The sequence below is a fragment of the Melitaea cinxia genome, chromosome 8, assembly GCF_905220565.1.
Source record: "Melitaea cinxia chromosome 8, ilMelCinx1.1, whole genome shotgun sequence".
Classification (NCBI taxonomy): domain Eukaryota; kingdom Metazoa; phylum Arthropoda; class Insecta; order Lepidoptera; family Nymphalidae; genus Melitaea; species Melitaea cinxia.
The window spans coordinates 17,830,682-17,846,127 of NC_059401.1; the positions used below are offsets into that span (position 1 = coordinate 17,830,682).

General features: G+C 34.8%; 1 protein-coding gene across 1 annotated transcript; it reads left to right on the top strand.

The window, feature by feature from the left end:
• Positions 1–343: 343 nt before the first annotated feature.
• LOC123655955 (venom carboxylesterase-6-like) lies at positions 344–12,576 on the top strand. Its single transcript, XM_045591691.1, has 11 exons — positions 344–470; positions 1,896–2,023; positions 2,649–2,791; positions 4,781–4,923; positions 6,606–6,791; positions 7,303–7,493; positions 8,436–8,604; positions 9,205–9,421; positions 10,147–10,256; positions 11,535–11,664; positions 12,324–12,576. The coding sequence occupies exons 1-11, from the start codon at positions 380–382 to the stop codon at positions 12,487–12,489; spliced, it is 1,674 nt and encodes a 557-aa protein (XP_045447647.1). The 5' UTR covers positions 344–379; the 3' UTR covers positions 12,490–12,576.
• The last annotated feature ends 2,870 nt before the right edge of the window (positions 12,577–15,446 follow it).

The following is a 15,446-nucleotide window of genomic DNA, read 5'->3' on the forward strand; positions in this document are numbered from 1 at the left end:
TACAATTTTTAAGCATGATAACTATAATTTACAAAAATGAACGCGTTAAGAAATCATAGTCGATATCACTATTCAATTTATAAATCCGTATGGCTCAACTAATTAATTCTATTTTTATTTATTGTTGACCATATAGAAAAAATAGTCTACACTGAAAAATAAAAAATAAAAAAATATATTAAAAATCTTCTAATACATATTTGTTTAATCACAAATATCAAACACAATAATTTTCCTTGTTTTTGTCCGCCGGTCGCACAAAGTTATGCGAATCGTGTTACTCATACGAATCATTTTATTCATTGTAAAACTATTATGACTCGAGTCGTATATAAGTACTGCAGGATAAAATTTTCCTCAGTACACACCGGTGCCTGAGATGAAGACATTGTTGTGTGTGTTGTTCCTCGCGGTCACGTGTCACTGTCACCACAAACACAATCGTGACCACCGGAATGACCATGACACAGGTCAGTCGGAATAAATGCTCTATTGAAATGACCATGACTACGTTTAAGGTTAGGTCTTGAAGATAATTAGATAATGCTTCACATAGTGCGATAGTATTTATTTAAAGGCATAGACGTTTTTACAAAAACTAGTAGTGGCCCAGTGGTCGAAATTCGACCATTACTAAAAATTTAAATTTAAAAAAATGAAAATAATGAACCTCTTTAAATTTTTAAATTTAACTACAGACTGACAATCAACAAAAGAGTATAAATATGCGTATGTGTGTCAAATACATGGTAGTGTGTGTAGTGTTTCCTTTTATTAATTTATAATATATGTTTTATGCATAGTTTAAAAGAAATATTAGCATTCTGCACCCCTTCTCTATATAAACTATAAGTGTACGAAATTTCATACTCCTCCTTCCGCGCAATTTTTGTTAAAAGGTGTATAAAGTTTTTGCTTAACGTATGAATATATAGATAATATATAGTGCTTCAGTAGTATAACTTTACTAAATAGGCAAGAAATAATAGGTAGATATCTAGGTCAAGCAGACAAAATAAGTGAGTCAATAACCAACGTTGATATAAAATTCGGATAATCATTGCTAGGCTTTTTTCAAGTGACGACTTTAAAGTGTGTGTGGAGCCCAGGAACTTGCTTCTTTTGGAAGAAATTTTGATCAACCACATTACTCCAGTGTCGTCGATTTTTCTGCAACTCTAATCCTTTACTGGATAAAAGGCATATGCCCAGCTATGGAATGTCATAATAAATAACTTCATACCGTCTTTGCCAATAAAATTATAACATATATTATCCAAATCATGTCCCGGTAAAATCGTGTAGGATGCTAGTACAATGTTCCTGTTAAACATTTAAACAGTCGTTACAGTTTAAGCAGGTTAAGAATGGTTTACATTTGTCCAGCTCTCGAGAACTTTCTGCAAATGATCCTTGTTTCCCTACTTCGTGACATTAAAACGTAAATAGAAACTGTTTACTGTGATATATGCTCAGATCTTGAATAGTAATAATTATGAGAACTAAATTCGAACCAGTAACCTAATATTACTTTTTAACTGACTTTAAAAAAGTGGGCTGCCTTAAAAAACTTTTTACGGGGGATATTAATTTTGATGATTCTATTTTTAAACAAAAGTTGGTGCTTGTTGGTTCCATTTAAATTTGATCGAGAACTGACCAGTATTTTTTGAATGGTGTCTAATAATGCTTTAGTTACTTAACTGTTGAACTCTACTTTTTTTGTTTGAGATCAAAGACTATTATGTGAAATTAAAATTCCTACATGTATGTATCGTTTTATTAGAAAAAAATAGTAGAATTATTTCAGGCTAAATAAAAAATGATATTTCCTTTTGGCCAATGATCATTTTAGTCCAACAATAATGCTCAACAATCCTTACATTCGAAAGCAGTACCTGTCACAACAACTCCGTATGGAGAATTCCGTGGCGGATACAACGTCACACGACACGGGCGCAAGTTTGAAACCTACCGCGGAATATATTACGCGGAGCCACCTGTCGGAGACTTGAGGTTTCAGGTGAGAAAATGGTTGAAGTTATAACTCTATTATGGTCGAATTTTACCTTTAAATCGTTTCATACTTCCAAATAATATTAATCATCATCATCATCACCATTTCAGCCTATCACAGTCCACTGCTGGACACAAGCCTCCACAAATTCGTGCCTTTTCACCCCCCCGGCAAACTATTTTCGTGTAAACCCCGTTGTTACAGAGATATCGTGGTTAATGTTTTAAGGTTAAATTTTTAAATCGGTCACTAATTTATGGAGTTAAGGGGGAAAAGGGGGGTTGGGAGGGGTAGGAAGAGTGGGTTTCCCCCCAACTCCATAAATTACACTCCTCGATTGTACATAATATCCTTTATTTCTAAGTAATGTACATATATACAATGCCAGCCCTGCGGTCACTAACAAGCCTGCCCAGCGTAGTGAATATGGGCAACACACATGAGTTCACGCCATTTTTGGCGCGAACTCGAGGAGGCCTATGTCCAGCAGTGGACTGCGATAGACTGAAGGTATAATACATATATCCATTAAATGTAGCAATATCAGGAGTAGAGCACTGTTAGAAAATAAGCTCAAATACACATCCATACAATTTACTTATAGTTTAATCATAACCTGACATTTTTACAGCCTCCAGTGCCGATTATAGAATACAAAAGTCCAGTAGATGCAACTAAAGATGGTCCGCTGTGTCCGTTCAAAGCCAGGACCATAAAATACATTGACGAGGATTGTCTAACTATCAATGTATACACACCCCTTAAAAAAGACAGGTAACTATTAAAATTTTTATATTTTCCTACTAGTAAATAAAAAAGTCTTTAATTTCGCCATATTTAATAACTTGATATTGTTTTTAGTATTGTTTCTATCTTATAGTTTACTGTAGCAAATTTTTCTAACCCGAAGAGCTAATAGTCTATGGGCCTGTAAGCTAAAATTAACCATTCAGCGATATGTCAACAGTTATTGTTTTATATAATGAAATAATTGGCTAATTAATAATTATTTATTATACGTATTGTTTGTATATTTATAAGTACCTACATATATATTAAACGAGAAAATTGTAATGGCAAAGAGTACCCAATTAAGTACCCAAGTAGTGTCAAAAAGTAAAATTATACTAAATAGCGGTAAATGATTGTGTTATAGGATCAGGAAAATTAAATTAAAGTTTCCCATATTACAAATGAATGTTTCAACCGACTTTGTAAAATGAAGGAAGTTCTCAATTCGACTGTATTTTTTTAATGTAGTTTACCTCAGAACTTTAGACTGGGTGGATCGATTTCAATAAAAAAATTTAATTGAAAAGTGGTGCGTCCCATGTGGTCCACTTTTTTTCAGATATGACTGGTGTTTTTTGAGTTATTCTAATAATACGCATTTACTTCACATTTTTTTCGTCTTCATCATCATCATCATCATTTCAGCCTATCGCAGTCCACTGCTGGACATAAGCCTCCCAAGTCCGCGCCAGACATCCCGGTTTTCCGCAATCCTCATCCAGCCTACACCGGCAATCTTACGTAGATCATCGGTCCAACGGGCCGGAGGACGTCCCACACTGCGTTTGCCAAGACGCGGTCTCCACTTCAGGACCCGTCTACTCCAACGACCATCGATCCTGCGACACAGATGACCAGCCCACTGCCACTTCAACTAGCTAATTCTGTGGGCTACGTCGGTTACTTTCGTCTACGCACGTTATATTGCCGGTCCACGTAATTGAAGTCGACTTTTTTTTCGTTTGCAAGCAAACAAAATTATTCAATCAATTGTGACTCACTTGACCGGTTTTTCGATAATGTATATAAGAACACTTATTTGTCATATTCATGAAGTTCTTTGATACAAATCGTACCTAAATTGCCTGTATGCGTTGATATATGTAATATATGTTTGTTGCCCAAGGAAATTCTATATAAATATGTACTGTAATAACTCATACATAAAGACGTGTTTTTTATACCATTAAGGGTTATTTGTTTAATCTTTACAACTGTCTAACATATTAATTAGGTATCAGCTGTTTCGCTGAACTTCGTGTTTCGGGGTATTCTCCAACTGAGGTAGGGCACAGCAGGAATTTCCGGCTCAAAATCTGGAGCAGCCCGACTGGGGTAGTACCTCGACCTTACAGAAGACCACAGCTAAATAATACTGTTTTCAAGCAGTATTGTGTTCCTGTTGGTGAGTAAGTTGACCAGAGCTCCTGGGGGGATTGGGGATTGGGTCGACAACGCGCTTGCGATGCTTCTGGTGTTGCAGGTGTCTATAAGCTACGGTAATCTCTTACCATCAGGTGAGCCGTACGCTTGTTTGCCGACCGAGCGATATAAAAAAAATACATCTTTACTTTTTTTTGTTTATTACAATCCTTGTTAAGTTAATTACGAAACAAAAAGAAATGATTATTTAATTTGGTGTCAGCCGTAATGAAAGTCTTGTGCGTACATTTATTTCAGTGATTCCTTTTTCATTTATACGTATAAGTAAGATTTTCATTGGGATTACAACTCCTACATTTTTACTTATCATTTACTACGGCCGTTTAATTATGATATTTTACTTTGAAAAGAACTAATAAAATATTTTCATTGGCTTTAGAGTTTAAAAATGACAAACAAAACGGGAAAAAATTTGGGTTCTTTGAAATAAGCAAACTTGTGGTTAACTATTGTAGAGACAAACCTTATTTGAACAATAAATACCAATCACTGTTTTTATTCAATACTTAAATTAGTAAATTGTTTCAGAACGAAACCACTACCAGTAATATTCTACATACACGCCGGAGGCTTCTACTCCATGTCGGGTCGCAGCGACCTCGCTGGCCCACACTATCTCCTCGACCGGGATGTCGTACTCGTTACCATCAACTATAGACTTGGCTCTCTAGGTAAATAGTTAAATTCCCTTCAATCGTTTACTAATTCTTATTAATTTGTATGATTTTATTTTTGTGTTACCCACACATTAGGAAATTCTAAACATTTTTTAATATCATATCAAAAATCGACCGTTCCAGTGGGGATCGAACCTGCATCTCCAACTGACCGTGTCGGCGCTCTAGCCAATTAAGCTGTGGAACGATGTACTCGCTAGATCGAAATTTTTGATATGATGATTTTATATTCGGTCTAAGCGACCGTGGCGCCGTCTATAGTGAGTTCTTTACAGAAACCCAAACTATTCAAAGTTTCATATTACAATGTAAAATCTTTGACAGGAGACGACAACATGCTATTTTTAATTTGTACGATTTTATTTTTGTGCTACCTACACTTTATTCAATTTCCATCCAAAGGATGACTGGAAGAAATTGGTTTAATTATTTTTTTCTGGTGTACAATAAAAAATACATTATTATTATTATTATTGTTATTATAATTTTACAATAATGTATATTATTATATTGTTATTATTATTTTACATTATTATAATCGTTTTCTGATTCTATAACCACAAATTTTTAAGTTAAGAACGATGTTATAATATGTAGAAAATGTACATAAGGAAGATAGAAAATTCGGTATAGGTGATAAATTAGTATAAGATTCTAAATTTGCATTAACGTTATCCTTCTAATTACATAATAATTCTAAGCTAAGTATATTTTTGCATATTTTCTATGAAATATTTTTACTTAAAGCCAGGACTGGCTGGCTGGAACTATAGTTCAAACTTTTTTTAACTGACTTCAATAAAGGAGGAGTTTACCCAATTCTACCATATATGAACCGATTTTGATCATTCTTTTTTTGTTGGAAAGGAGATATCTCAAAGCCTGTACCGTGATAAGAAAACTAGGATCTGATGATAAAATCCCAGAGAAATCGAGGGGAACACTCAAAAATCGTAGTGTCGACTAGTGCGTTTGTTAATTTTTTCGTCTTACTTACGTTGTATTACTTGTCGATGTAATTGAAGTCGTTTTTTTTTTCGTTTGTAATGCACAAACATAATTATGATAGCCAAGTTTAGCTTTCGAGTATCAATTTTAATTATAAAAATCACTGTACTGTTTTGTTAAATGGTTAGCACTTAGCAGTAACATCCCATATTGAGTAAAGGCCTCTTTTTCCATGTAGGACAAGGTACTTTAACTGCCTGAAATGGTCCTAGGCAAAGGCCCTTTCTACTATTAGACAGAAAGAACCTAGTTAAACGCTCGCCACATTCGTAAAAATTGACTGTACATAAATATTTGATATCCCTAAAGCCGTGCAGAATGCTGAACGATATTTTCGCCCACTATCTAGATGCTAGCACTTTTCGATAGTAATTTCTAGGGAAACTTTAAAAAAACTATGATCCAGAAAACCTGAGAATGCGGATCGAAAGAAACCATCTCTTATCATTTTTATATTCACTACTAAGCCAACGTATCTTTAAAATATTTTCGTCTTCTCCTTCTTTAGGGTTAATGGCTTTCAATAGTTCCAAATGAGCACAGATGATTTCGCCAATGTCACGTAAAATATTTTCTTGTTCACATTGTTTAATCTGCTGAGGGATCTCGCGTCAAAGAACTTTATTTTTTAAATCACAATTCGAGTTGAACATTCGTTAACTTTTTAGGCTTTCTAAGCACTGGTGACGAGCTTGCCCCTGGTAACAATGGGTTCAAGGATCAGGTGGCAGCCCTGCAGTGGGTGCAGCGCAACATCGCTGCTTTTGGGGGTAACCCCAACAAAGTTACCATCACTGGCTGCAGTGCTGGCTCCATCAGCGTCTTTCTGCATATGATCTCGCCGATGTCAAAAGGTTTTCCAAAATATTTTCTTGTAAATTGTTTTTTTTTTTTTTGCCACAATTTAAAACGACATACAATTAGAGTAGTTAAAGTAACAGGATGTATACAACAATAGGCCATATTGCTTTAAATTAAACACCGCTCGTCCTATCCTTAACCATGCATTTATGTTTCGCGTTTTCGTACCGCGAATATTTATGAGAAACAATGATTATTGTCAAATTTTAAATAATGATTGTGAAGCAAAATTATTTAATTAAGATCACTTTTTTACTTACTTATCTTAGGTATAAAAGTTTTACGGCTAATATTATCATTCATTTTTTATTGATTATCATTTTTATTAAGATAGCTTACAGCTTATAATAACAATAACTAATAGAGAAAAGAAATAAAAAAAGCTAATAACAAGCTACGCCATATTTTAATACTGCTTTCCTTTTAATTTTAATCTAAATTGTGCTAAGCGAAATTTCATCACCAGCTTAACTAAAAATGATAATCATTTATAATTTTTTTTAGGTTTATTCCACCGAGCGATTTCAATGAGCGGTTCTCCCCTCAAAGTGCGGCCTTTTACGGATAATTTATACCAGCTAGCAGTGAGGCAGGCAGAGATCCTTAACTGTCCAACCAATAATTCTAAAGCTATCGTTGACTGCTTGAAAAGTAAACCTTGGAAGGAAATAGGAGACTCTGTATCTCAATTTTATGTATGTATATTCTTAGCATAAATATTTAAGCTACAAATAAACCTATTAAGCTATTTATTTGTAAAAGTACCATAAGTCTATACCTTTTTTTATTTTTAAAATCCTCATGGATACCCCTCCAGCGCGGGGGCACCGGAGAGGCTATGTCAGTAAAAACTGACCAAAAACCACCACGTGTGGGCAGTCATCCGCCTGGGTGGGGTGAGATGGGGTCGCGCTAGCATTCGCCATCTACCTTAACCTATACCTTTTTCTTTTACGTGGGGAAAATCCTTCATGTATACCCTCTAGCGCGGATGCGCCAGAGGGCTATTTCAGACTCCTACTAACTAAAAAACCACCACGTGTGAGCAGTCTTCCGCCTGGGTGGAGCGAGATGGGGTCGCGCTAGCATTCGCCACCTACCTAAACCTACACCTAGGCTAGCAACGTACCCGCAACTGTCTTAAGCGTTTAATGAGGTTCGAGCAGCAGTAGCCACTTAACATCAGGAGGTTCTCTCTGTTCATTTGCTGCATTCCGCCACCTTACATATAAAAAACGTTTCTGTATAGTATAACCAAGGATAAAATTTTACTCTTTTAAATAAAAAATAAAGATTACAATAAAATTATGATTTACGGAAAATTGCGATACAAATCATACCTGCAAATATTGGCAATTAATTGAGACATTTTTATAATGTAGCTTTCGTTATAAATGTGGCGCATTTCAGCTGATGAAGTAATTCTCTGTTTAGCATGGTTTATTAGTTTTATGTTTTTAGTTGTTTTTTTTTTATATCTTATAACGACGTCAAAATTTCGGTATTTTTAAATGCATTCGATAAATCTTGCTAAACTGATAGATAATCCTTTACTTATTTTCTTGAAGAAATGACCTTGTGTGTATATTGAAAATATTTATAATAAAAATTATTCATGATACATAAAATGTTCACAGGAATTCGGATTTGATCCTTTGAGCATTTGGGTACCGGTATTGGAAAAGGACTTCGGCCAGGAGCGGTTCCTGTCTATTGATCCCGTGACAGCCGTCAAAGAAGGCAAAATGCACGCTATTCCATATATTGTCAGTCAAACAACGGATGAATTCTACTGGAAGGCTTTTAGTAAGTTCTGCAACACTGCGTTAATGAAATGTATTATTATACATACATGATATAAAGGGGAGTAGTCCTTCACGACATATGACTAAATTTTTAATGCGTGAATATTTAAAGGAGTGATTGTTAAGTTTCTTGCTGACCCTCCTCACCAAAATCTACGTCCCGAAACAATGTTGGCTTAACACAAATAATAATTATATTTATTAAAATTAATGAGTTTTTTTTTTAAATAAATATTGATTTGAATGACTATTAAAAGATTCCAACCATTCTCCTATTTATTACATGAGAAAAACTTTGCGAAACAGCAATAAATATATAAATAAATAGTAATAAATACTTCTCTCTCAAAAGCCCTCACTAGAAGAAGAATCCTGTGACCTAAGAAGATATCCTGTGTGTATTTGTCATAAGAAGGAATCAAACCTGTGGCTACTGTCTACTTCTACGAGTGGTATTAGTCCTTGTAAATTTGACAAACAGCTTGTGATAATCCAACAATTCAGTATCAAATATCCTAATATTTAGCTAAATCAGAAATATTTGTGTTTAAACAGCGTATCATTTCCGCAAAAATTAAATACATATATTTTATTTTAACAGCGGTACTACAAAACCAAACACTTCTCGACAAAATGAATTCAGAGTGGGAATCAATCGCACCCATATCATTCATGCTGCCGCGGGACAACGGGACCCACGCTGCGGACAGACTGCGCGAGGAATACCTGCACGACAAACCGTTGACAAATGACGAAGAAAGCACAAATAACCTCGGCTTGCTCTACCAGGATTCCATTGTCAGCTACCCGGTTCATAAGTAAGTTGGCTTGAAATAGGCGATATTTTATTTACTTGGCAAACATATTCACTACAATTAGTTGGTTCTAATCCATTGTTAGAATTTACGTAGTTCCTTAAGTTCTTTCCCAATATTTCCCGTCGTAGTGCGTCAAACAAGCTTACGGTCTGCATAGTGTTTGGCGGTTACCGTAGCTTATGAACGGCTGCAACACCAGAAGCATTACAGCGGGTTGCCGATTTATATACATAATTATATATACACACGCTTCAGCCTATAATATCCCACTGCTGGGCATAGTCTTCTTCCCCGTGTAGAAGAAGGATCAAAGCTTAATTCACCACGCTGCTCCATAGCGGATATATTAGCTACTTAGAGTAACGATCGTTATCAGGTGTACATGAGAACGACCGGGACCGACGGCCTAACGTGAACAACCCACAAGGACTGCACAAACACCCAGACCACGGCAAACATCTGCATGACCAATACAAATGTTTGTCATGTGCGGGGATTGGACTCGCAACCGCCAGCGCAATAGCCATAAACCAGTGCTGTGACCGTTGCTCCAACGCGTTGTCTATAAACGTAAATTTTTGGTAGTTTTGGAAAAGCTCCCATGTCCAAAGCTAGTTTTTTTAGTATTATCAAAATCTTCAACTCAAAATGAGCAACAACAAACATGACAAATATCCTGTTTTACATATAAATACTGTAATATATTCATGTTTTCTGTTATTCAGATTAGCAAATCTAATGTGCCGTCACTCGCCGCAGCCTGTCTGGTACTATGAGTTTGCATACATTGGCGCCCACAGCCACTATGAAGACCCTGTCACCAAGAAACCCGTTGGTAATTATTTATTACTCTGACACGACGTGACAGATCTTGCAAATAACCAAACGCGTAAACATTAAATCGATGGCTCCTAAGTATACTGAGTCAACTAACAACTTTTGATAATTTAATTTTTTAAGATATTAATAACATTTACTTGATTTCCTATCTACCTATGTAACAAAAAATAAAGTTATTAAAAGTAGAGTTGACTCAGTATACTTAGGGCCCATCGAAATAATAATTAAGTTAGGTTTTCTTTATTTTTCCAATTTCCTGCACAATTTTCTTAACATTTTATTCCATAAAAGCATTCTACTAAGTGTCAAAAAACTGTTTAAAAATGTTTGAATTAAGTCGATTTCAAGATATGGCGTGACGTATTAAACCATCACCCCCACCTGTGAGTGTGTGTGTGATTCATTTTCATACAATCTATTATTTAACAACCGCTCTGATGTAGTGGTACGAGTAGTTGCCTAAAACAGCGAAGGTTTGCAGGTTCCATTTCCGCTTGGAATGGATATTTGTATATGTACAAATATTTCTTTCCGGTTTGGATTTCTGTCCTTGTGGGTTAACGCATCACGTTAAGGCGTCAGTCCCGGTTATTTTCATAAAAACCTGATAGCGATCATTATTCATATTTGGGAACATATCCGCCAACCTGCAGTGAGGAAAGAGGCCTATGCCCAGCAGTGAGATGTTACAGGCTGAATGCTATATCAAAATTTGTCCTGATAATATTTGATAACAGATTTCTTGATGTATGAAATATTCTCGACTTTTTTTTAGTTTTATAATATGGTATCTAGAAACTAAAATTGAATTAACTTCGAAAAACCTTTAAATTTTATTTTTTGGAATATTTCTAATAGCAATATTTAAAAAAAATATAGAAAAAATTACTAACACTTGCATCGTATCCATTTATGCATAGTTTTTATTAGTAGTTTAGCTCTTTTAGCGATATCTTTTACGACTTTTACGATATGGTAATTAATAAATCATGGATATTTTTTACTAAATCAACATTCCAATAGAATTTTCACAACAAAATCTAAATTATATTGATATTTTCAGAATTAATAGATAACAACCAAATTAGATAATTTAGAATGGCATATACCGTTTCAAATATGTCTCTACGGAACGCCAATATTTAAAATTTTTTATTTTAGAAAAATGACAACTAGCATCTTTTGTCAGTTGGTATATTTTTTTCTGGTAAAAGTACATCTTACTTATTCTAGTAATAAATAAATAGTAAAATGCTGACTATTGTTAATCCAGGCGCAGTTCACCACGACGACTTGATCTATCTGTTCTCTATGAAACGATTTCCTGCGATAGGTATCAACGGCTCCGACGCCACCATGGTTGACAGGATGACTGGTATCTGGTATAGCTTCGCTGAGCATGGGTAGGAGTTAATTTGTTTTTTTGTTTTTTTTTTTTTTTATATACCGTCAGCTAGTAATTCAGCAAGCAGAGCACTTTTAGATTTCATTATTACATTGCTTTAAAAATTTCAACTTTAAAAAAAAAACAACTACTAGTAAATGCTTATTCAATTTTATTCTTGTATCATTTGTTAAGAACTTCTACATTTTAAGATAGTTGCTGATAATCGTTACCTACGTCAACAATAATCGAACATATATTTATAACTAGCTTCTCCCCGCAACTTCGTCCGCGTGGAATAGTCATTTTGAAACATTCTTTATTGGTGCTCCGCTTCTATTCGACTTCGCATAATGATATATAGCCTATAGCCTTCCTCGATAAATGGGCTATGTAACACTGAAAGAATTATTCAAATCGGGCCAGTAGCTCCTGAGATTAGCGCGTTTAAGCAAACAAAAAACTCTTCAGCTTTACAATATTAGTATAGATGTAGGTTTTTATTATTTTTGTATATTGATAATTAATTGTTGTTTGTCAAAGTTTCAAAATGAATTTTTGCCAAAAATTATCAAACATATATATCACTACATCTTCTGTAATACTAGGGTAACATTGACGCCATCCACTTTTAAATTCTAAGGAAAGCTAATGTAACTATAGCTATAACTGTTCCAGAGATCCAAATTACAGTGGTCTTAAGGAGTTAGAAGACTTGAAGTGGCCTCGCATCCTGCCAGAGAACCGCCAGTACTTGCGGATCGACGAAGAACTAAACATACACAAGAACTTGAAAGAAGATAGGATGAAGATATGGGATGAATTGTTCCCTGTCGCGTATTAATTACATCATAGTTCTAAGATATAGTTTGACGTGAAACTATTGTAAAACTACTTATTTAACATGTTCATAATAAAAGATATAGAATATTTTTTATAAACTGATTTCAATTCTTACATCATTGGATGGCTATGTATTCATAGGCTATAATTGAATAAGTAGTGTAGTAAACATCACGCTGTAACTTATAACAGTGGAACCCAATCAATTAAAACATAAAAAACGTCAGATTATATTTCCCACTTGTACTTAAAAAACTGATATTATTTTTATTTTATTTTTTAAGTGTATTATTTTATTTTATCGCTCCAAAATTTTTTGTTCATCTATCGCATGTCGCAAGACACGACACGGTGACTGCGAAGTAGGGATAAAGTGAAAGGTGCATAACAGAGCAGCCAAGGCCAATATGGCAGTACCCATAGCTCGCATTAGCTGACCGTGTAGCATTTATACTCTCACTTATTCGTGCAAGTGTTCTGTGGTATTTGTGGTTTTGATTTGAGTATTAATATTTTTTATTCGCTAAAATTTCACTTGCATCGTAGTTTCATGGACAACACAATTCTTTTTTAATTACTTTCTAGTCTTTCTTCCACTACTACTGTTGTGTTCCTTTGCTGAGTAAGAGCTCTAGAGAGCTCCTGAGAATGCTCTATTGACAGTAGGAGTAGAGTTGGCAAACACCTTTGCGATGCTTCTGGTGTTGCAAGTGACCATAAGCTACGCTAAGAGCTTACCATCAGGAGGATTCTTGTTAGGAAATCTACTGTCTATGTGTCATACGAGTAAAATATATAAATAAATTCGTTATTCTGTACCGGCAATGAATCATCATTACAGCCTATACAGTCCACTGCTGGACATAGGCCTCCACAAGTTTACGCCAAAAATAACGTGAACTCATGTGTTTTACCCATAGTCACCACGCTGGGCAGGTGGATTGGTGACCGCAGGGCTGGCTTTGTCGCACCGAAGACGCTGCTGCCCGTCTTCGGCCTGTGTATTTCAAAGCCAGCAGTTGGAAGGTTATCCCGCCACTGGTCGGCTTTTTAAGTTCCAAGGTGGTAGCAGAACTATGTTATCCTTTATTCGCCTCTTACGACACCCACAAGAAGAGAGGGGTGGCTATATTCTTTAGTACTGTAGCCACACAGTACTGAATAAAAACGTAGATATGTATGTAAAGAATGAATTCCACAACCGTACAAAATAATTGTGCTTGCTCGCAAACGAAAAAAAAACCGACTTCAATTACATCGAAGAGTAATACAACGTAGATCGACGAAAAAATAGTCAAGTAACTACGCGTTATCAAAGATTACTCAAAAAGTAGTTATCAGATCTCGATAAAATTTATATGTGACCACATGATAAACATCAACTTTCGATTAAATTAAAAATTATCAAAATCGGTACACCCAGTAAAAAGTTATTGCGGATTTTTAAGAGTTTCTCTCGATTTATCTGGGATCACATCATCAGATCCTGGTTTCCTTATCATGGTACTAAACTAGGGATATCTCCTTTCTAACAAAAAAAGAATTATCAAAATCGGTACATCCAGTAGAAAGTTATGCGGTATAATACAACGTAGGTCGACGAAAAAAGCGTCAAGTAAAAACGCATTACTAGATATAACTCGAAAAGTAGTTGTTAGATCTCAAATAAATTTAAATGGGACCAATCGACACACACCACCTTTCGATTAAAAAAAATTTTGTCGAAATCGGTCCACCCGGTCAAAAGTTGTGATGTAACATACATAAAAAAAAATACAGTCGAATTGAGAACCTCCTCCTTTTTTGGAAGTCGGTTAAAAAGTATACCACAACATGATTTTCAAGCCGTTTCGAGGATAATGTTAAATTTATAAGTCTTTTTGGTACTATGATCCCGAAGGTTACAAGCGGAATAATGAGAGTCTGACGATTAAGACGCTATTCGTCGGTTTGTCTGTCCATTTGACTCGTAACGCTGTATTTGGAAATGTAGTTACATATTGTAAACTTTAATTATTAATATGAAAATATCTATTTTTTTGTGTTAGCATTAGGAGATTAGGTGACGTTGCCTAAATGTCGACTTGTAAACAAGTCGGAGCGATTCCTGCGCATCATAGACAAATGTATTTATACCAATACTTATTCTTGATTTAGGTGAATGTCTGTTTTTCTTTTACTAATCATGCCTCGGAAAGAAGCTGAGACGTGTAAATAATATTTAGGTACAGAACCTCCTGCGATTAGTTCATATTCGTTCATACAAAACCTGCCATTACATTTTCTGTCCGTTGTGTAATTCGAATACATTTTTTATTCCCATGTAATCAAACAAATGGATTCGTAAAATGGAATTTATATGAAAATAAATCATTACTTTAGGAGTGACGTGGTATGAGGCAGCAACCATTCTATTGATATCCCCCATGGAATACTGCTTTATTTTCTTGCTTCTTACCCAAGCTTTGGATATTAATTTCGCTTTGAAATATCTTAAAATTCTTTTCTACCTAATCACTCGTAAAAAGAATACTATATATAATTCGGTTGTATGTCCATCTTTATCGGTGCGTTTGAAGCTCTGTTAAACTCTTTGAGTATTAAAAAAATATGAATAGTAATATTTTGTTAACTGTTAGTAGTAGAAACTATATTAAGAAATTAAGATAACTGAACATATTGCCTTCTAACCTTTTCTTCTATTATTAATATTTAAAAAAAAGCTAGCAACAAATTAATTCTAAAAATTTTCCCAAAATAACGATAAAAATTAAGTTGACAGTACTCGTCTTAAAAGATCTACATTTGCCTAATTTCCCAAAACGAGTAATTTGAATAAATAATGCGAATAATTCAAGTATTCCATCCGAGAGGCCGCCGTTTGAGAGCTCGTTATCTTTGTGAATCAGATAAACAAAATTATCTGCCTTTTGATTAAAGCGGTGGATGTTTTATTTA